The sequence below is a fragment of the Meriones unguiculatus genome, chromosome 2 (assembly GCF_030254825.1).
Source record: "Meriones unguiculatus strain TT.TT164.6M chromosome 2, Bangor_MerUng_6.1, whole genome shotgun sequence".
NCBI classification, from domain to species: domain Eukaryota; kingdom Metazoa; phylum Chordata; class Mammalia; order Rodentia; family Muridae; genus Meriones; species Meriones unguiculatus.
In genome coordinates, this window is record NC_083350.1 from 139,575,415 (window position 1) to 139,597,654 (window position 22,240).

A 22,240-nucleotide genomic window follows, 5' to 3' on the forward strand; every position below is an offset into this window, starting at 1 on the left:
TCTGTGGGAGCTGACGTTTTGCTGATACCTCATCAGGCTCGCCCGCCTGCTGAGAACCAGATTGGTAAGGGAAATGCATCTCACTGCAGGGAAGGATGAGAAATGTATTATTTAAATACAATTTATTTTACAGCAACTTTAAAAAATCAGATCTGCAATCACTGCGGAGAAAAAAAGCATTTGGTTGCATCTGACATCTTTGCATTTGCTAATTCTCAAGACATTGAGTTGTTTTAAATTGTTTTTATTCATCTGGTTGTTTTGTAGTTCTTTTTTTTACTTCTACTTTAAATATCTATACTATTTTCCTTTATATCATGATCTTTTTTAGAAAGGTCTGTAATAAAATGCCAGCCCTGGTTGGGGTGGGTTGAGGTAGAAGTTGTTGGAAAAACTCAGAAGTTTTTTTGTTTTGTTTTGTTTTTTAAAGAAACAAAAGATCACTCTAAATTAGAATTCTACATAAATTCTAGAATAAAAGTCTAAAGAAGCTGTTCATACATAAAGCAATACCTTCTGGTTTGCATTTTTGAATCTTGAATTATTTCAGCCAAATAATTGTTTTTTTTCAAATGTTCTTATTAATTCTTTAAGAATTTCACAATGTATTTTTATTACCATCATCCTAACTCTGCTTCAGAGTTCTCTCTGATTACACAGACATCCTGCGCTCCCAGCCCCCAGCCATTTGTCCTCTTTGCTATTATTTTTGTTTTAAAAAGAAGTAGACCGGTCAAATGACAAGTTAATTATTGCTAGAAACTATTTGTTGATTAATTCGACCTAAAAGGTCAAACTGGTTGTCTGTTAAGAAACAGACCCTGAGAAGCATTGTTGGAAGAGAAGGTGAAGGTGGGGATGCGCTGTTGGTGTTGAATACATGATGTTTGTGGGCCTGTGCTGTGTGGACCTCATGGCTACTTGCTTGGAACAGCCAATTGTTAGGTGTCAGGAGATTTTAGGAGCTATTTGACATCACATTGGTGTTCAGAATCACCACAGTGGGAGCACTGCAAGCTTTACAGCCCAGGTCTCTTTTATTTCATTCATCCAGTTAATAATCATTTACCAGTTAATAATACCAGCTTCCCACTGATGGAGGATTAGGCCAGCCACCAGGATGGCTTTCCTGGAGCTCCATCCAAGGATGTTTAAACAATTCGGGATGAACATGTTTCTTATTACATCTCTTCCTCTCTTTCCTTTGTCACTTCCTTGCAGTATTGAAGGAATTTAACTTGTTTTGTCTCGTTAGATATACGGTAGCAATCTGAGATACAATAACCAAGTTATTAAAAGGCTGAAAATGGGATTTCTAAAGAAAGGGAAATAAAGCATTTGAAGGCAATATTATAAGTTGTTTGTTTGTTTGTTTTGCTTTTGTTTGTTTGAGTTTTGATGGACTAAACTCTACATGTACTGCAGGACCAAAAAATGGAAGGGGTCTCAAATACAAGAAACAATAAATACAGCAAGATTGGAAGAAAAAAAAGACGTTTGCTCTAATGGAAATACTGAGCAACCACATGTTGCTTTAAGAATGCATAACTGTCATGCATCGATTTAGCTAAACATTGGTGAAAGATAATGCTTTAAACTACGATGGTTAAACAAAAATAAGTTAAATAGTAAACATGGAAAAACTACAACTGGATGAGATAGAAAAATATTCATCTACAGTTTTACCATGGATATGAACACAGTTAGCAAGTGCTACATTTCTACCAGTTTTCACACACGCAAACAGGAACAGTGACAATTTTTAGTCATTTTTCTATCCATGGTATTCAACAGCAAGTCCTCAGATATTCATCCAAATCATGAACCCCAACATGGTCAGGGTGGTCACAGCTGCGTTATATAATTGCGTTAATCAACCCTCCCACTAGACAGTTCATCTTTGCTTTGTGCTTTGGCTCGGGAAATAGTATTCTGATAAATTCAAATCTGGGACTACTTCTTTGATTCCTCAGTGACAACCAGACATAAACCTGAGCTTCCTTCACAGAGGTAGCTTTATTTTCTAACTGAAAAGTATTTATGATTTTCTTAACCATTTATATTTTATTAGCTTATGTTAATTGTTAATAATAATGGGTTTTATTATGACATTTTCAGACCTGTCAGAGCTGTGAATCTGTCATGCCTACCTCTACATGCTGTCTAGAAATAAAAGCCAAAATAAATAAACTGTAAAAAGCCTGCACACACACAATATACACCACACACATACACACACAAACACACAAATTTGCCATAATCCAGAGAATTTTCTACTGCTAAAGTAAAACCTACATAAAGAAAAAATTACCAAATATGTATGTCTATACTTTGTAAAAAGCGGGATTTATATAAGGCAAGTGTCCTCCAAAACATGTTTTGGAAAAGAGGACCTTCGTTTGGATCCCCAGAGCCCATGCCCGTGCTCTAAACATGTCATTTATACTATGCCACTATGGCCCAGGGCATGTTTTGGAAGAGGGTGTAAATCACAGAAGAATGAAAGGATGAGGGAGTAGGGATGTACTGGGCCCACACAGAGCAAGCCAACATAGCAATCAGCTATGGATGAGAAGGAGTTCATAGAACCTCTCCCACTTGCTGCTGTGCTATTGGCAACTAACAGATTCTACTAGGGTAGACAAGGCATAGGCTTCAGTTGTATATCTGGTGGTGAGCCTACCAGTCTCTAATTGACAGTTTCAAACTGGGAGTCATACAGATGGCCTAAGTTAAATTCTGTGAAAAACAAACAAAAACTATTCTGTTTTTTTTTTTTTTTCCCCAGGTGAAGTGGTGCATACCTATTGTTAGCAATAAGGTCCCTCCATGGCCAGCTCCAGGTACCTGGCTACAGCAAGACATGTCATCACCAGTGACCAAAATGTGACACATTCTTTCTGTCACCATGAACCACAGTCCTCCCCCTGCACATAAAAGGACCTGTTGCCTTCCCTCCTTTCCCTTTTCTCTCCACTCTCACCCAGAGGCAGCCTCTGTGTCCCCTCCTTTAACAAGCCTCCTGTGTCAGATCTGTCTCATGGTGTGACTGTATGGATTCCGCATTTTTTACGCATAGCTCCACCGCCTAAACCCCAGCACTTGGTGACTTGGCTCCATGGGCTCTCCTTGGCATTTATGGGTCCCCCCTCGTGGGCCGAAGCCATGCCCAGTACCCCAGTGCCCCTTCGGCAGGCTCACTTTCGCTACATTCCTCCATCCAACACTGGCCAATTGGAGAGTTTCCTCTCCTCCTCAGAGTAGCACTTCCCTGGATCCAAGGGACTGACCTTGATCATCTGGCACCCTTGGAGGTGGAAGAACCCTCCCCCCTACCCCAGGCACAGTCTTTAAGGCTACAGTTGGCCCTTTTGCAGACCTTCATCTGAACCTTTTCCCCGGGGTGAGGTTTCCTTTTCTACCAGGACAGTTTCCTTTCTCAAGCGCAAATCCTAGTATTAGGTGAACAGTGTCTGCTCAGGCATTTTGCCCTGGTCCCCACACAGCCTGTGATGACTCACTAGTGTCAGACAGACACTGAGGTGGATGAGGCACAATTCCTCCTTGCCCACACCACTAATCAGCAGGCTGAACTAATAGCTCTTACCTGTGCCTTCCAGTTGGCACAGGGACAGTCCCTAAGCATCCACACAGACTCTAAATATGCCTTTCATATCCTTCTATCCTATTCTGCCATCTGGAGAGAGTGTGGGTTACTGACAACAAAGGGAGGACCAATAACCAATGCAGACCAGATTATGGCCATGCTAAAAGCCTCCCACAGCTATTGGAATAGCTGTCCACTGCTGGTCCCACTAGACCAACAATCCCATCATCTCTAAAGGAAATAACTGAGCTGACAAGGCAGCTAGAGCTGTGGCCCTTTAAACCCCAAGTCAAGATAATTTCCTTTCCTATGTATCACCCACCACAGGACATCTTTGCACTACAACCCACCTTCCCCCATCATCTCCTGACACTCATCAAATTCTGTTTTACCTGCCCCAGCCCTTTCATCATAGTAACCAAGCCTTGCCTTGCTTTGTTAAGACCCACCTGCAGACCACCCCTGAGGACTTATGTTTCTTAAGGACTATTACTGCCTATTGTAAAATCTGTCAGATGTCACACTCCAACTCCAGGTATCATAGCCCTACTCCCTTTTCCTACGCAACACGCTAGAGGCTCTGTCTCCGGGATCAACTGGCAACTTGATTTTACCTACATGCCCGAAATCAAATGTGTCTGGTACCTCCTGATCTTGGTGGACACATTCTCAGGATGGGTGGAAGCATTCCCTACCATCAACAAAGGCCCAGACAGTCTTTGATCACCTCCTCTGTGAGATCATCCCTCCATTTAAAATCCTTACCTCCCTCCAGTCAGACAATAGTCCTGAATTTACTTCCCAGGTTTCTCAGACCCTCTCAAAAGCGTTCAACATTCTTTGGTATTTTCATATCCCACACCACCCCCAGTCCCCAGGAAAGACAGAACAAACAAGCTGATCCTTACAAAACATTCTTGTCAAGCTGTCACAGGAGATTCACCTTGATTGGGTAAAACTCCTGCAGCTGGCCCTTTTCAGGCTACCAGCTCTCCCTAAGTGACCTCTTTCCATCTCACCCTTTGAGCTCATGTATGAATGACTGGTTCTGACTCCCTTTCACCCAAACCCTTGCCTCTCCCTGATCCTCTACTCACTCCCCTACTCTGTCATCCCTTCTCCCTACTATGGAACAGTATTGACCACTGTCTACCATGCCACACACTAACCGATGTCTATCTCTTCATCAGGTTCTCTTCTCCCCTCTGGACCAATGTCCCTCATCCCTTTCCCCTAAATGAGCCCTTTCAAGGTAATTCTTGTGCCCCACAGCTGCTAAGCTTGAGGGCCTTTCTCACTGGATTCACCTATCTCTCACCTCAAGCCTTTTATCCCCATCTCAAGATAATCTCCCTTCCTGCTTATCAACTCCAAGGGGATCCAGCTCTTTTAAGTTTCAGAGGATGCCGAGACCAACCACCCTGGCCCGAGTTCCAGAAGAATGAGGCTTAACTCCAGCAGTAGTACTAGACCCTACTGGATCGATATGGATTTTTCTCCCCCCCCCCTTTGTTTGTTTCTATCCAGAGTAACTCTTACATATGGAGATTTGAGGTTCATGAAACCTTCATTTACAATAGTCTCTCTGAACAGGGCTAGAAAATTGCTCTATAGCAGGTTTTCAGAAGCTGATTAGAATAAGCATCACTCCCATATCCACCCCTCTTTCCTCATTTTGCAACCTTTTTGTTCAATTCCCTCTTTGACCAGATAGAAAGCTATTGTAAAGAGTGGCCAGAAAAATATGGAGGCTGCCCACACTGGTATTGCCAGTACCACTTGTTGATAGTTTTTTTTTTTTTTTTTTTAAATCTCTGTTATCTATATGCAAAGACCTTCTACTTTTATATCTGGACCCATGGAATCCCATGTGGAAAATGGGTGTCATTGGCAAACTACCACCACTTCAAAACTGGACTATTGATAAGTACGATTAACATCCAGAGAAAATATGACCCAATTGCCCAACCCCTGGAGATAGAAGAAATAAAAAAGGTAAACACTCCTCCAAGGTCATTGCCTCTTTAGCATCCCCTCTTTTAAATAATACAAACCTGCCATTTTGTCTCAGGCTTCAAACTCTGACATTGGCCTATAGGTTCCTTAATGTCACCCAACCTAGCCGATTTAGAGATTGCTGGCTGTGTGTCCCTCCTGGGACTAGCTCACAGTTGCTGCTTGAGCGACCCCATCAGATAACCTTACCTCACCATTCACAAGCTGCCCGACTCTGGTGTTGTCATGACTCCCTACCTTTTTTTATACTACCCTCTTTGGCATGGCAAACTGTCTTAACGCATCTAGGACACATTCTGCAGGGGAGTTAAGTTCCTAGACTGCAACAAAACCATAACTCTCAATACCTCATCTCAGCCCCAGTGCCCTACTATCCACAACACCTAGATTCTTTGTGCTACTCAGATCTACCATAATCTACCTGCAGGCTGGTCAGGCGTTTGCACTCTGGTGTTTCACTTCCCCAAGCTGGGGGCAATACATGGCCAAGAGTGCCTGCTGATTCTGGTTGTAAACTCAATAGGTACCTGGCATAAGAAAAGGGCAGTTCAAAGCTTGCCCCTCCTGGCTTTCCCAGGAGTTGGCACTGGACAGCAGGACTGACCACTTCCTTAAATTTTTTTCATTAGTTTCCTTCCCAGTTTATCCAGAGCACCAAACCATACTCATTCTTCAAGAACAAACTGACTCCCTGGTATTTCAAAACAAATGAGGATTAGATCTCCTTACAGTTGAAAAAGGTAGCTTTTGCCTCTTCTTTTAAGAGGAATGCTGTTTCTATGTCAACCAGTTGGGTGTAGTAATAAAAAAAAAAGGAAATTAAATCCAACAACTCCAGACAGACTATCAAAAGTGAAAGAAACAACTTGATGCTTCCAACCTCTGGACCTTTGAAAACCCCATATGGAAGTGGATTCTGTCCTTCCTGATCCTTCTTCTCATTTTTCTGCTTTTACTATTTACACCCTGCTTTATCAAATTTCTTCTCTACATTCCTCCAACAAAAAATTCAAAAAAATTCTAACCAAACAATTAACAGTTACTTTTACAGGATTACCAGCCACTGGCCACAGAGCCTGATGCTAATGAGTATTCAGTGTGCCCTGATGGTGAGGATCAACTGTATCCAAGAATGATACCCTTAAGACAGCAAGAAGCAGTCTGAGAGCACAAACTACATCCCTTTAACTGCCTTAACACCACCCCTTCTAGTTCCTCCTCTTTTATAATAGTCAAAAGGGAGGAATGTTAGCAATAAGGTACCTCCACCGCCAGCAACAGCAAGACATGTCATCACCAGTGACTGAGAAGTGACATATTCTCACTGTCACCACGAACCACATGTCCTCCCCCTGCACATAAAAGGACCTGTTCTCTTTCCTCTTTCCCTTTTCTCTTCATGTTCACCCAGAGGCAGCTTCTGTGCCCCCTCCCTTAATAAAACCTCCCTTGTCAGATCTGTCGCATGGTGTGACTTTATGGATTTCATTAAATCCCAACATCAATAATTCTAATGATGGCAGTACTAGGAGCAGAATTTGGAAGGTTACTGTCCAGCCAATACAGCTGATGCAATGGGTTTAGTGAGAGATCCTGCATAAAAAAAAAAAAACAAAAACAAAAATGGAGTGGAGGATAACTGAACAACATACCTGGCACATTACTCCACATTACTCCACACACAGTACTCTACACACGTGGACTCAAAGAAAATACCTACCCCAGTAGCCTATAGTGTTTTACAGTTCATTAGGGAAAGTAACAAGGTTTTACAATTCCATGAACACCATAATGGAATATTTACAGAAATGCCATATGTTTTCCTTCATGCCTTTAAAAATGCTACGCACTCTTTGTTAAACATGTGTGACACATCTTCATGAGGTCTGGGGTTCTCTCATTTAGACCCATCCCTTTACTTATTGTAGTGATTATGTAATTTGTGTTTTTGGTCTCAGTGTAAAATCCCACTGGGCTGGTGAATGAGGGAATGTCTGTCTATTCACTTTAATACATAGATTATAACCTACTTAATACAACTTAAGTCAGTACTATTTGCCATCAGACACTTCTCAGGGGCATCATGAAGCATTTTCTACAAGTTGAAATCCTAGCATGAAAAAAATTGTTAAACAACTATTAAAATTAGTATTTGGAAGACTGAAGAGCTTGCCTTTCTCAATAGTTTTTCAGCTGTCTACTTGTATCAGCAGGCAAGTAAAAGAGTGTAAACTTTATTACACTCTGCTTAACAATTATTCCATTAAGGTTGAGTTAGACAAGAAGAAATGTCACTTCACCGTGGAAAAGGCAAATAAGAAGTAGTTACCTTTTGAAAATGTAAATCCTTACCTTTAAGTGTCCCCCTCCCCCCACCACATCACCTTTTCCCTAAAGCAAAAAGCATGTTAAGGTGTTTGACTGTTACTCCAGCAAAATTCTGCACTATTAAAATGATTGTCAGCAGTGCTAGGACGACGATCCTGAAATTAGAAACTATCTCATTATAACTGAGACTTGTCAGGCAAAGCCCTTTCTTGCCCTGTCTCTATTGTTTGAGAGTTATCCTTGGGAGCATCAGTTTATTCCCAAGGTGATTAGACGGTTAGCCTGGTGCTAAATACTACCCTCCGGGGGTTTGTTTCTGGTTACTCCTTGGTTTGCAAAGTCTAAGTCTGGAATGCTAATTCAGAACACCATGCCTCTCCGTGAAACAATGGGCAGTCAGAAACAACAGACTCATGCCATGCCTAACTTATTAAGCCAATCGGAAACATTACACAAGTCTAGCCCATACCCACACAGAAGCTCTCAGGCCACTGTGCTTCACTGTAGACTTAGCACACGGCTCCATGAAAGCTAATTCCCATAGGGGACAAGGCCGGCGGTGGTCTATGGGATTTCTCAAACAGCTTCAAATTTAGCTCTGTTTTTTTTTTTTTGTTTTTTTTTTTTAGCACTCTTCAATATGCTGTTATTCCTGTGAAAATGGTAATTCTTGTCTAGGATCTTTTGAAGTGCTACTCTTTCAAACAGGAAGTGGAATCTCTTTCTCTTCCCTACCAAATCTGGTTTGCCTTGGATGTGTCATAACCAACAGAAAGAGGTAAAAATGATAATGTGTGTCTTCTGCGACCAGGCTTTGCTCTACTCTTATTGACTTGGGACACTTCTTGGAATACCATTCTGACACTGCTGTGCTGTGGAGCTGGAGCACAGCAAATAAGAAGAGACATGTTTGAAAGTGGAGATGCTCGGCCATGCCCAGTCTGTCTCGAAATGACTTCCTTGTTGAAATAGATATATGAATAACAGCAGTGAGACCATTGACCAGCAGTAGAGCAGGCTTGTAAACCCACAGAATTTAGAGAAACAACAAAGCATCATTTAAAGCCACCAAATACTGGAAATACCATTTCAACAACAGTTAGACAAATAGCCTGTAGCAGTATATTGAGCATAAGTTCAGGAAAACAAAGCATTTATATAGCTAGCAATTTGTTGACTTTAGTCTTCATCCTGTCTGGGTTTATTACTTACACAGGGTACAGGATTTTCCTGTGTAACCAGAAGCACAGTCGCAGTTTCCAGACTTTCTGTTGCAATGACCTCCATTTTTACAGAGTCCACAGGAGAACTGACATTCTGGTCCCCAGAGGCCATCAGGGCAGGCTTCTAAAATAAAAACAAAAAGAAAGATCATTCTAGATTTCACTTTCACTGTTGCCTAAGTGAGCTGGCAAATTGTGTGTGTGTGTGTGTGTGTGTGTGTGTGTGTGTGTGTGGTATGCTGCAAAGAAAGAAATGTTCAATAGCCTCTGAGGATTTATAACACTTCCAAAAGTATTCCCTGAAGAAATCAACACGATGCTGTGTCTGTCACTTTGGAAACACAGATATAGTAGTCTCCTTTTTTTCTTTCACTTATTTTTCCTTTTGCTGAAAATGTGTGGTTTTTTTTTCCAGACAATAACAATGGAAGCCATTTTGATATATCTTTGGATGCACTTGTACAGAACAAACAAGAAAATGAGGTGTAACTTGTGAAAAGAATCTCAGAAGGATGACTAAAATACCAGCCTCACTTCCTTGTTCCTCGTTCCTTGTCCTCGATTTGCTTCTCTTTCTGAGACAGAGTAAAGCCTTGTGGCTTGTATTCGTTATGGCTGTGTAAAATGTCTAAGGAGGCTAAAGAGAAACTGAGACTGTCCTGTTGCATTTCCTTTCAACTAAGGATGGAAAAGGACAAGGAATAGCCATGACTGGCACATGGGTCCTTTGGAGACAGCATATGATCCCCCATCTAAACCCCTGCATCTAGAAACCCTGGAGAAATTACCCCTGAACACAGAAAAAAAAAACAAAAACAAAAACAGTAAAACTTCCCTAAATATTTGGAAATGATAGAAAGTCACAGTGCACTGTGTTCAGCTGTGGTGGATCTTTCTTTCTTTCTTTCTTTCTTTCTTTCTTTCTTTCTTTCTTTCTTTCTTTCTTTCTTGCTTGCTTGCTTGCTTTCTTGCTTTCTTTGCTGGGCAGAGTCTCTGAATAGAAGAATTACCACCTTTTCTGAGATGTCAATACCAGATCTACAGCCATATCCTTTGTACCAAGTTGTCATATGATTAGTTCATATTTCCACACACATACAAAACAGCTGATTCCAACTTTATCCTCTATTAAAATGAGGCTTGAAGAGGTGGTCTGGCAGAGCTGCCAAAGCTGTAAGTAGCAAAGTTGAAATTTGATCTTACGTCTTTTTTATTTTTTCACAATTCATTCATTATATATCCCAATTGAAGCCCTCTCCCTCAACTTCTTGCAGGCCTATCCTCCCTCCCACTTCCTGCCATCCCCTTCCCCTAGTCCACTGAAACGAGGAGTTCTCCTCCTCTGCCATCTACCTATAGCTTATCAAGTCTCATCAGAACTGCCTGGATTCTCTTCCTCTGTGACCTGGCAAGGCTGTATTGCCAGGAGCAGGTGATCAAAAAGCAGGCAACAGAGTTCATGACAGAGGCAGCCCCTGCTCCCCTTACTCAGGAACCCACATGGAGAATGAGCTGCCTATCGGGCACATCTAAGCAGGGATCCTATGTCTTTCAATTTTGGAGTCCAGTGTGTCCCTCACCACATGATGCTGGACCATTCAAAGCCAGCTGAGTCACATATCATGCCCTGAGAGACCCATTGTTGTTCCTAACTTCATGTTTGCCTGCCTTGAAACTATCTGAATAAGGATTTTGTTTTCTTGCAATGGTACAGGGGTTGCACAGACTTCCCAAAAAGGACTTGTGGGCATCACTGCACCACTGGGTTCTCCATATTTAGAAATCTACCTGTGGCTGAGGTCCAAAATACCCAGAATACAAACTTTTATCCAGGAAAAAGAAGCAGCTTTTAAGTGGATTTTCTCCCTATGTCACAGGTACCTGGAAGAAAGTGGTTCTTAGATTTTTAGATAAACTTAGTAAGGTTGCTATTGCTTGTTCAGGGCTTCATTCTTCAGTGCCACTAAAACAATCCTTAATTGACTATTCATGTGCAATTTAGACGCAGGCCTGTGGGGAAAAAATTTTGAAGCTGTGCCTGGCTCTGGGAGCACTTGGCCCTCCCCAGTGCTTTAGACACAGAGAAAGAAACAACAGGCTTGATTTTCATCTTGCACAACTCTTAAGGAGCTCTTTTTGCCTTGATTTCAACTGCCAATCATGGTGATCCATTCACATGCTCCCGTTTTATTCATAATTTCATTTTGTGGATAGACAAAAATATCAGAATTGGACAAAGTTTTTGATTGAAAAATAATATGTTTTCTGGAGACTATGGTGACCTCTCTATTTTGCTGATTTACATATACTTTCAACTCATTTTCCCTCACAGTGGGGAACTAAGAAGCATTTTCCAATAAAGTATATTCAGCAGCTGCTTTAAGGAAATGTTGTCAGAATAAATTAAATTTACCCAGGTGTGTGTCCATCATTTTATACACTTGTGCATTGACTTCCAGAACATGACATCTCACGGGGACAAGAATAAAAAGCTGAGTCAAGGCTTTAAAAGCAAAGCATTAGTGTCTCACACATACATATAAGATGTTCAAATCATCTATAACTACATCTATTCCTTAAGTATGTTTTATTAATATGATTTCATAATTTTCTGGATCCTTTAATGTGACAAGCCCTTAATAAAACACATAAGTGAAACAGAATCAAAGATAACTTCACAGTTTAGTCAATAAACATGTTATTTTAAGAACAACAACATCAAAAAAGCAAAGTAGAGACCAAGAGGGTGGACCCACCCTTTGTGTCACATTTGCATTTGAACTTGGGTTTCCTCAAGTTCCTTTCTTTATTACTTAGGAAGTCACAATCCAGCCACTGAAATAGCCTGCTTGGCTTGCTCACATGCTACAGATTTATAGTCACAGGACAGGATGCACTCTAAATGAGTGCATAGCGGGATTCTAAGACAAGTTTCAATCCCACTGCTTCTGTGAATGGACTCAACATTGATGTGTCTCCCATCTAAGCCTAGGGTCTTCTTCTGGTTGTAGATGATGAGACAGGTTAACACTGGGTCTCATCATTCTATTTGTCATATGCAGTTCTTTCTCAAGAGCATAAAAGGCTGTGACATTTTTTCCCTGAATAAGAATACCTAATACTTAATGAAAAATGCAAACAATGAAAATGAACCCACACAAATTTATGTGTTGATTTAAGAACAGATTTGTTGACTAGTGCCTTTATTAAAGGAATGAGGAAATACAGAAAAAATAAAATAAAATGCAGATATCCTTCCTACATGGAAGATGGATTCTAGTAAGAGAATGAGCAGTCAGTATTATCTGCAACAGTAACTGGTGAATGTGGTAGATTAGAAGATGAGAAATACTATATGGCAACAAGAACTCCAGGAAAGCTGCACACTGCATTTTTTTATTTAAAAATATATTAACGTTATATCCTAATGATAAGAGCCTCACTCATCTCCTAGTCTCACCCTCCCTCCCTCATTTCCACATCCCCCTCTCCTAGTCCATTGAAAGTGGGAATTCTCCTCCCCTACTGTCTGACTCTAGCCTATCAAGTCTCATCAGGACTGCCTGGATCCTCTTCCTCTGTGGCCTGGCAAGGCTGCCCTGCAGGGGGGAGTGATCAAATAGCAGGCAACTGAGTTAATGTCATAGACAGCTCCTGCTCCCCTTACTAGAACACCACATGAAGACTGAGCTGCCTAGGGGCTACATCTGAGCAGAGGGCCTATGTCCTCTCCATACATGGCCCCTGGTTAGTGCATCAGTCACTGCTAGATGCTCTGGGGCCAGACTTTTGGCTTAGTGGGTCTCCTTGTGGAGCTCCTGTCCCCTCTGGGTTCTTCTATCCCTCCCTTCTTCCATAAGATACCCTGTGCTTTCCCAAAGTTTGGCTATGACTCTCAGCATCTGCTTTGATCTCCTGCTTGGTGGAGTCTTTCAGAGAATATCTATGGTAGGCTCCAGTTGCCTCTCTTCCACAACTTTTGGGGGTCTACCCTGTTTGCCTTCTAAATGAGAATTAAGCATCCTCCCTGGGGTCTTCCTTGTTGTTTAGCTTATTTTTGAGTTAAATTTTTATTTTTTTAAATTAGTTACAGTTTATTAACTTTGTATTCCAGCCATAGCCCCCTCTTTCATTCCTTCCCAATCTCACCCTCCCTCCGTCATCGCCTCCCTGCCCCTTTCCAAGTCCACTGATAGGGGAGGTCCTCCTTCCCTTTCATTCGACCCTAGCTTATCAGGTATCTTCAAGACTGGCTGGAATGTCCTCCTCTGTGGCCTAGCAAGGCTGCTCCTTCCTCAGAGTTGGGGGCGGGTGTCAAAGAGCCAGCCATTGAGTTCATGTCAGAAATAGTACCTGTTCCCCTTAATAGGGAACACACTTGGATACTGAGCTACCATGGGCTACATCCAAGCAGAGGTTCTAGGTTATATCCATACATGGTTCTTGGTTGGAGATACAATCTCATAAAAGACCTCTGTGCCCAGATATATTTGGTCCTTGTGGAGCTCCTGTTCTCTCCAGGTCATACTAACTCCCCCTTCTTTCATATGATTCCCTGCATGCTGCCCAAGGTTTGCTTATGAGTCTCAGTTGTTTAGCTTCTTTAGGTCTGTAGATTTTATTACGTCTATCCTATATTATATATCTAATATCCACTTATAACTGAGTATGTACCATGAGTGTCTTTCTGCTTCTGGGTTACCTCACTTGGGATGATCTTTTCTAGTTCCATCCATTTACCTGCAAATTTCATTGATTTCCTTGTTTTTAATGGCTGAGTAGTATTCCATTGTGTCAATTTGTCCCAATTTCTGTATTCATTCTTTGGTCGAGGGACATCTAGGATGTTTCGAGATTCTGGCTATTATGAATAAGGCTGTTATCAACATAGTAGAGCAAATGTCCTTGTTGTATGGTGGAGCATCTTTCGGGTATATGTCCAGGAGTGGTATAGCTGGTTCTTGAGTTAGCACTATTCCCAATTTTCTGAGAAAGCACCAGATTGATTTTCAAAGTGGTTGTACAAGTTTGTACTCCCACCAGCAATCAAGGAGGGTTCCCCTTCCTCCACATCTTCTCTCAGATATGTTGTCACTTGAGTTTTTTATCTTAGCCATTCTGATGGGTGTGAGAGAAAATCTCAGAGTCATTTTGATGTGCTTTTCCCTGATGACTAAGGATGCTAAGCATTTCTTTATGCGTTTCTCTACTATTCGATATTCTTCTGTTGAGAATCCTTTTTTTAGCTCTGTACCCCATTTTTAATTGGATTATTTGGTTTGTTGGTGTGTAATTTCTTGTATTCTTTACATATTCTGGATGGTACTGGCATACAAACAGACTGGTGGATCAATAGATTCAAATCGAAGACCCAGAAATAGACCTACACACCTACAGACTCCTGAATTTTGACAAATAAGCCAAATCCATACAATGGAAAAAGAATGGTCTAACTTGTTGTCTACATGTAGAAAAATGCAAATAAATTCATATTTATCACCCTGCACAAAATTAAAGTCTAAGTGATCAAATATCTCAACATAAAACCAGACACACTTAATCTGTGGGGAGAAAAACTGGGGAAGTGCTTCGAACTCATGGCACTCAGGAGGCAATTTCCTGAACAGAACACCAACAGCTCAGGTTCTAAGATCAACAATTAATAAATGGGACTTCATGAAACTGAAAACCTTCTGTAAAGCAAAGGATACTGTCAATAGAACAAAATGACAGCCTACAGATCGTATAAAGATCTTCACTAACCCTACATCCAACAGAGGGTTAATATCCATAATATATAAAAACCCAAGAAATTAAACACCAACAGACTAAATAATGCATACTAAATTCTTAAGAAGTGGCCACACCCTGTAGCCAGGTAGGACTTCAGTGGAGGAAGGAGCATGGCAAACCACCTACAAAACCCTTGACCCAAAATTTGTCCTGCCTAGAAGTGCAGAAATAAAAGCTGGAACAGAGGTTAAGGGAGTGGCCAACCAATGACTGGCACAGCTTGAGACACCCCATATGAGAGACCCAACCCTTGACACTATTAATGATACTCTGTCAGCCTTGCAGACAGGAGCCTAGCATAACTGTCATCTGAGAGGCATCAAGCAGATAATGGAAACAGATGCAGAAACCGACAGCCAAACAATAGGCGGAACTCAGGGACTCTTATGGAAGAGTCAGGGGAAGGATTGAAGGGGCTGAAAGGGTCATGAACACCACAAGAAGACCTATATAGCCAACTAACCTGGGCCCACTGGGGCTCATTATACTGAGTCACAAACCAAAGAAAATACATGGACTGGTCATAGGCTCCCTACACATATGAAGCCAGTGGGCTGCTTGGTCCTCAAGTGGGTCTGCTAGCACCTGGACCAGAGGTTGTGTCTGACTAAGAGTCTCTTCCCTCCCGCTGGGTCACATTTCCCTAGCAGGACCGCCTTTTCTTGCTTCAGTAAAAGAGGAGGCACTTAGTCCTGATGCGATTTTACGTGCTAGGGTGGGCTGGCACCAGGGTGGATGGTATGGAGGAAATAGGTGGAAGCATGGGACTGGGGGAGAGGAGGACGTGGGCTTGTGATTGGATATAAAATGAACAAACAGATAAATTAATGAAAAAAAAAAAGAAGTGGCATGAGTGGAATGGTCACAAGGTGACCAGATGCCCAAAACCTGAACAAGCACTCCCAGAGTCTACCAGCCAGGGATGACATGCTGACAGTCTGGAACACCACTTCCCCGTATTTCATATGCAATTACACACATATCTACTCATTACTTATCATTGGAATCATAGTTCTCTATTTATAGATGTATCTAAAAGTTATGAAACACCTAGATATTAGAAAAATGATGGCACTGGTACCCGTATTTAAATTCTCCATATTAAGGAACCATTAATAAATTTGTTTGGATGACTGATTTTTAGATAGAAAAAGTCTTTCATTCTGGAGGAGGGCGTGTTCTTGGTTGATGAGTCTATGCCATCTAGCTTTAATTGTTTCCAGATATAACTATAAGCTGTGTGATCTTTCTGTGCTCAGGCTGGCAAGGTGACTGCTAGGACCAGAGGCCAAGAAGATAAGGCTAAATAATTGTATTGCCCCCATGTCTCAGTTTTCTCACCTGCAAGAGGGGATCAATAAAGAAAGCATCCATATCTCCTAGGACACTGGTGTGAATTAACTAATTAATGACCAAATAATGCTGAACAAAGACTGATCATTTACTATTGGAGAAGCACAAAAATACATCATCGGAGTGTACCTTCCTGGCATCTGTTGCCTTGGTAACCAGATTTGCAGGTGCAACTACCATTTTTGGCATTGCATTCCAGGGTGTTCTCTTCCACACACTGACATTCCAAAGAACAGCCAGCTCCATAGGCCCCCCTGGGACAACCTGCAAGCAGATTGAAGCAAACTGGTCACCTGAAAACCATGCTTTGTTTATTTGAAATTGTTAGTCCATAGGCACGACATTCTTTTGGGCCTGATTATAAGGAGAATAAGGGGATCATCATGACTGCCAAGAAAATGAGGGAACAAATGTCTTTCAAATCAGGCAATTCATTTGTTTTTTGGCAACTGGACACGGACAGTGAAGCCTGAATTACTTAAAAGGCCTCAGTGATGCTGGGAGAGAGATTGCTTCTCAAATGTGGTCTATTGATGCCTGGACTTAATATTCTCCAAGGACTGCTTTGGCTTCCAGGCCCATCATCATCCTGCTGCAGCCTGAAGATGATGGACAAGCACTTATGTGAAGGTTGGCCATTGTCCTTACTCCCCCTCATTATATGGTAATCGGAAATAATTTTACATCTCACAGATTACACAAAGCTTCTATTGTGACAGCGATATTATCTTGCCCACGTCTGTGGCGAGAGCTGCTTGTCCTGTCATCTTTATTTTCCCCAGGCCGCTGAGTTTTAGAGATGATGCAATCAGGACTGAAATTCTAACTTGAAAACAGCTTGCCCTTATGTTTAGGACAGCATACCATAGCTCATGTATTCCCTTGCTTCCTCTTTCCCGCTCTTTCTGTTGAGCTCTAAGAACAGCTCAATTCCCTTTCCAAAATATATCTCTGACAATTACTGTGTTTCTCTGTTTATCAATGTTTAAGAGTCTTCTCAAATGAAATGTGCTTTCAGGTGCTCCTGGGCTCACAGTAATCCTTTGGTGTGCCCTGACAGTCTTTGCTATGGAATGCTACCTGCAAAAAATGCAATGAGTTATGAGGCTTCCCTGGGGATGGGAAGTGAAATTAACAGAGTTCATTCAATGTGGTGGTTATGGTGGATCAAAATATATACCAGTTCCAGTTGCAAGGGATAGTGAGAATAACCTTTAAAGCCAGACAGTACTTCAAAAATGGTTAGTTTTGATAAGACGTGATCTTTTTAAATGACCTCCAAGTTCCACAGACAGCATCAGACTTCCCAAGTTTATGGTCTGTTTTAGGCCCTTCTGTTCAATCTAGAACAAGTTTGGAGAAAAAGAAAGAGTGGAAAGAATCTCTATGGGTAATCCGGCATCTGCTCAGAGTTTGATAGGCATCGAGATTAAACATCCACCACTCTTTTGAAGTCTTAATTCTCAAGACCTAAAATTTCGTTAAGACAAAGTTGTATTTAAATAGATGAGTTTCTAATTCAATACATATAATGAGCTTACAGCATGAGGGATTTGCCAGAGACCTGCTTGTGGTGAAAGCACCAATGGTGGGCAATATGATGCCATAGAATGAGCTACCTACATGAGGAAATAGACTTGAAACAGATCCTTCCATAACATCTTTAGAAGGACCAGAAATCCACTGACACCTTGAAATTGGACTCTCAGCTTCCAAAACTGTTAGACAATGGATTTCTATTTTAAGGCACTCTGTCTACAGTACTTTGTGTGGCTAGAAAAAAAAATGATGGATTGTAGGAGTTGAGTTCCTCAGGTCTAGTCATGTGACACTCATAAGGATACCCAGAGGAACTAGGACATGTGTACTCTTCATAAGATGGTGACCAGCATTACCACCACCATCGCCACTCTCAGCACTACCACTGCTACAACCACCACAGCCAGCATCGCCACCACCACTACAAACAACAAATTTGTTTGCTAGTTTTATACCAAGTCTTTACTCTTCACAGTTGGTAAGAGAATCTAAATATGTGAGCCTGGTATTCAAATAGTAAGAATGTCAATTTTGTTGCTGAAAAGTGAGCTTCCCAAACTTTCTGACCAGATGTACTGATTTAACTTTTCTGCTAAAACATCTGATATTGTCATATAAAATATTCAAAAGTTATTACTTCCTATTGGGTATACCTTGCGACATTTCAGGGCCAACAACAGAAATGATTCTATCTTTGTTTCTTGCCTAGTTTTTCTCTCTGGAGATAAATGATATTCTACAACATACCATCTGTACCTCTACTATTCAGCTATCGATAGTGCTCTTCCATTCTCTTCTTTCTTTAACAATATCTAATCTTTTCTTATGATCCACCCTCAGTTTACTGTGAGGCAGTTATTTGGTCTCTTATTGGCATGTTCACAATTTATTTTTATTATAGTTTTTTTCCCCAGAGACACTCATTTTCTTAAGTATGTAAGTCCTATAAGCATTCAACTGGAGATAAATTATAGACTATAGAAGGTCATAGTACCTTGATAACAGCAGTGTGAATGGTAACAGCCTCCTAAAATGGTTATCATCAAATCTTAATCCCTTTGGACAACACTGTTGAAGTTGGGACTTTAGCAACATTAGATCAGGAGGTAGGGTTTTTGTATGTAATATCTGTGCTTTAATAAAGAAGTCTAAGAATATATTTGCTTGTCCCTACCAAGAGGAGGAATCAGTGACTGGCAATATCTAAGAATCACAAAGCCAACTACCATAAGGCATTATACTTGGGAAGCCCCATAGATTCCTATGATTCTAGAATTAAATACATCTTTTTTTATGAGCTATCCATTATATGGCATTCTGTCCCAGCAGGGTAATCAGACAAGACACCAATGTTCATTAGGACAAACCTTCAGAGGACCTAGTCCTTCAGTAGCAAGATGAGAGGCAGGATGATAGGAAAGGAGGACGATGGGTTGAGGTCACTTCTGGTTAAGAGATCTTAGCTTCATGGTGGGAGGAAGTGCCTTCAGAGTTACTCCAGGGAGAAACTGTGGAAACTGCAGCTGAACTTAAAGACTCAGATATTTTTGGTAATCATGTCCTTTCGCACGCATGGTCAAAATGCAAGCAGAAGAGCTGTCCTGAATTTTAAGGGTAATAGTGTTTTGTACTAGACAGAGACATGGTCTAGGCTCCTCACACTTAGCTCCTACAAAGTGACAGGTATTTACTTCAACAAACTCTAACAATTTTCATTTAATAGCTGAGAAAATAGAAAAATTGAAATTTTTAAAATTTGGAAATATTTTTAATCATCAAAATATAGATTTTGTAATTTACCTAGCCCTAAGAACAGATAAAATCTTTGTCTATATGAGCAGATGAACTAGGTTTTTTTTTTTTTCTTTTTCTCTTTGCTTTTGACTGATCTGTCCCCACACTATTCTAAGTCACTGTACTTAGAATAGGGAGCAACCACGGCTATGACTTACTGAGATGACAAAATCTTCCATAGCGCCCTGGGTCACACATACAGGTACCATATACCCTGTGACAATGTCCACTGCTGGCACACTGGCATTTTCTTTTACAGTTCTTCCCAAAGAACCCTTTCAGGCATCCTGCAGGGTATGGAAAAGAAGTAAATATTAGCTGATATGCAGAAATTGATACAACATTTGTTCATACATTTCAAATTCTGAGCACCCATCCCTATCTGAGGAGCTGTAAGCAGTTGATGGGTGTTGAGGGAGAGACAGTAACTCTCCTTTGTGGAGTTGGCCGCTGGTAGGTTGTTTATACCCCAGCAGATGACCACATACTTATGCACATATGGGTAGTACTAAATGGATGCATAGGAAGACATGGTGCTAGGAGGGAGAGAGGGTGGAATATACTAGGGAGAGTTAGACGGAGGTAGTGATATTCTATACATGTATAAAACCTTAAATCTTTCTAATAGTATCTTGAGAATTTCTACAATGAATGTTGATGATATTCAAACCTTTTCCTGCAACTCTTCTCAAATCCACTCCAATTCCCTACATGCCCAACTTTTTATCTTCTTTTTTTTCTTTTATTTTAAACACATCAAGTCTAATTTGTGATGTTAATGTACTCTTAAATGTAGGGTTTTCGACTAGACTGTGGTAGACCTGGTATGGGCCACATTCTTAAAAGAGAATTATTTTCTCAGCATTTATTAATTTTCAATAGCTCCTTAGCTAGGGGTGGGATGTCATGTCCACCTTTTCTCTTTCCATGCTGGGATTATACGTGGCTTGAACTTGTACAGGTCTTGTGCAGATTGTCTCAATTGCTATGAATTCATATGCACAAGTACCTTCTTGTGTCTGGAAGATTTCCTTGTAGTGATCTACCATCTCTGGCTTTCAATTATATATATATATATATATGTATATATATATATACATACATATATATGAAGCTTCATATATATATGAAGCTTAAGAAAGTCTAGGTTTGAGTTAGTAATTTATTTGGTACATTGTGGTAAAAATGTGAGGACTTGAGTTCACTGATCAGAAACAGATTTTTGTATGTTCAAAACAAACCTGGTCTCTTCCAGGCCAGCATAGTGAGGGTCTACATACTGAGACTCTTTCTTTCTTTTTTTTTTATTTTTATTTTTTTATCAGTTACATTTTATTAACTCTGTATCCCAGCCGTGTCCTGATCCCTCATTCCCTCCCAGTCCCTCCCTCCCTCCCTCATCTCCACCGTGCCCCTTTCCAAGTCCACTGATAGGGGGGACCTCCTCCCCATTCATCTGATCCTGTTTTATCAGGTATCTTCAGGACTGGCTGGAGACTCTTTCTAAACACAAACCAAAACAAAAATCATGATGCCATCTTAAAAACCATGGTGCAAAGCATCCTGAGAATTGACACTGGAGATGGACTTCTGTTGTCCACACACACCTGAATAATGTTAATTTGCACTACACACACACACACACACACACACACACACACACAGAGAGAGAGAGAGAGAGAGAGAGAGAGAGAGAGAGAGAGAGAGAGAGAGAGAGAATGTTTTAACTCTGGTTAGATGGGGAATAATGAGGTCTTTTTATTTTTATTTTATTTATTTTTGTAAATGCACATTCATGAGTTCACGTCCTCTACTTGAAATCCTACTGTGACTTGTCAATGCTGCAAACTGAAAGCGCCAGTCTGACACCTGAGCCCCTACATTAGCAGAACTCATGCTGCCAATTCCCCACCCATCTCCTTGGTGCTTTCTCCCAGGTACTTGAGGTACCACACAGCTTTCACACCTTGCTTAGGAATGCCCTTCCTCACAATGACTCACCTCATCTGTCTTGCTTCCTTGTCATCATCTGAGTTATAACATGGCCTTACTTCCAACCTTGCATCAATATTTAATTTGCAACACCTACCAACATTTGTAATCTATGTTTGTCTTGAACCAGATCACAAATTCCAAAGAGTAGAACTGTGTTTTTTGTTTTGTTTTGTTTTTCTATAACAGGTTCATTATTCCCAAAAGAGCTTGTTGCAACCATTTAGTGTATTTTTTTAAATAAACAAATATTGCTCATGGGGAAAGCTTCTTGGATGGTAAGCAGGCATCTTCCTACACTGCAGAAAGGAAAGTACGTCTGATTTCCATGTTCCCACGGACTGTGACAGCCTAATGAATTTCTCAATGAATTCTAGCAAACTCTGGGTAATACAGGTTAATTATCTTCCTGTCTTCAGCAACTGAGCTCTGTCAAACCAATGGAAGAAATGTGGCATCTTCATTGGTTTCCATGAAGAATCTATACACAGTTGTCACTGGCATTTTGTGAGCTCTCAACCCATTATTTCTCTTTCCCTTTCCTCTCTTCCTCTTCTCTTGCTCTGTTTTTATCTCCCAGTTACTTTTGCCATGT

At 40.9% G+C, this 22,240-nt stretch overlaps 1 protein-coding gene across 6 annotated transcripts in view; it reads right to left on the reverse strand.

The window, feature by feature from the left end:
* Positions 1 to 22,240, reverse strand: part of LOC110558588 (EGF-like and EMI domain-containing protein 1) — a 684,695-nt gene that overhangs the window by 80,032 nt on the left and 582,423 nt on the right. For all 6 annotated transcript variants that reach the window (XR_009590052.1, XM_060378189.1, XM_060378188.1 and 3 more), the window contains 3 exons: positions 19,812 to 19,940; positions 16,450 to 16,584; positions 9,164 to 9,298 (listed from right to left, as the gene is read on the reverse strand). Coding sequence is in view for 5 of the 6 variants with exons in the window: in XM_060378189.1 (XP_060234172.1) it covers positions 9,164 to 9,298; positions 16,450 to 16,584; positions 19,812 to 19,940 (399 nt within the window). In the remaining variant the exon portion in view is untranslated. The remainder of the gene's footprint in view (positions 1 to 9,163; positions 9,299 to 16,449; positions 16,585 to 19,811; positions 19,941 to 22,240) is intronic.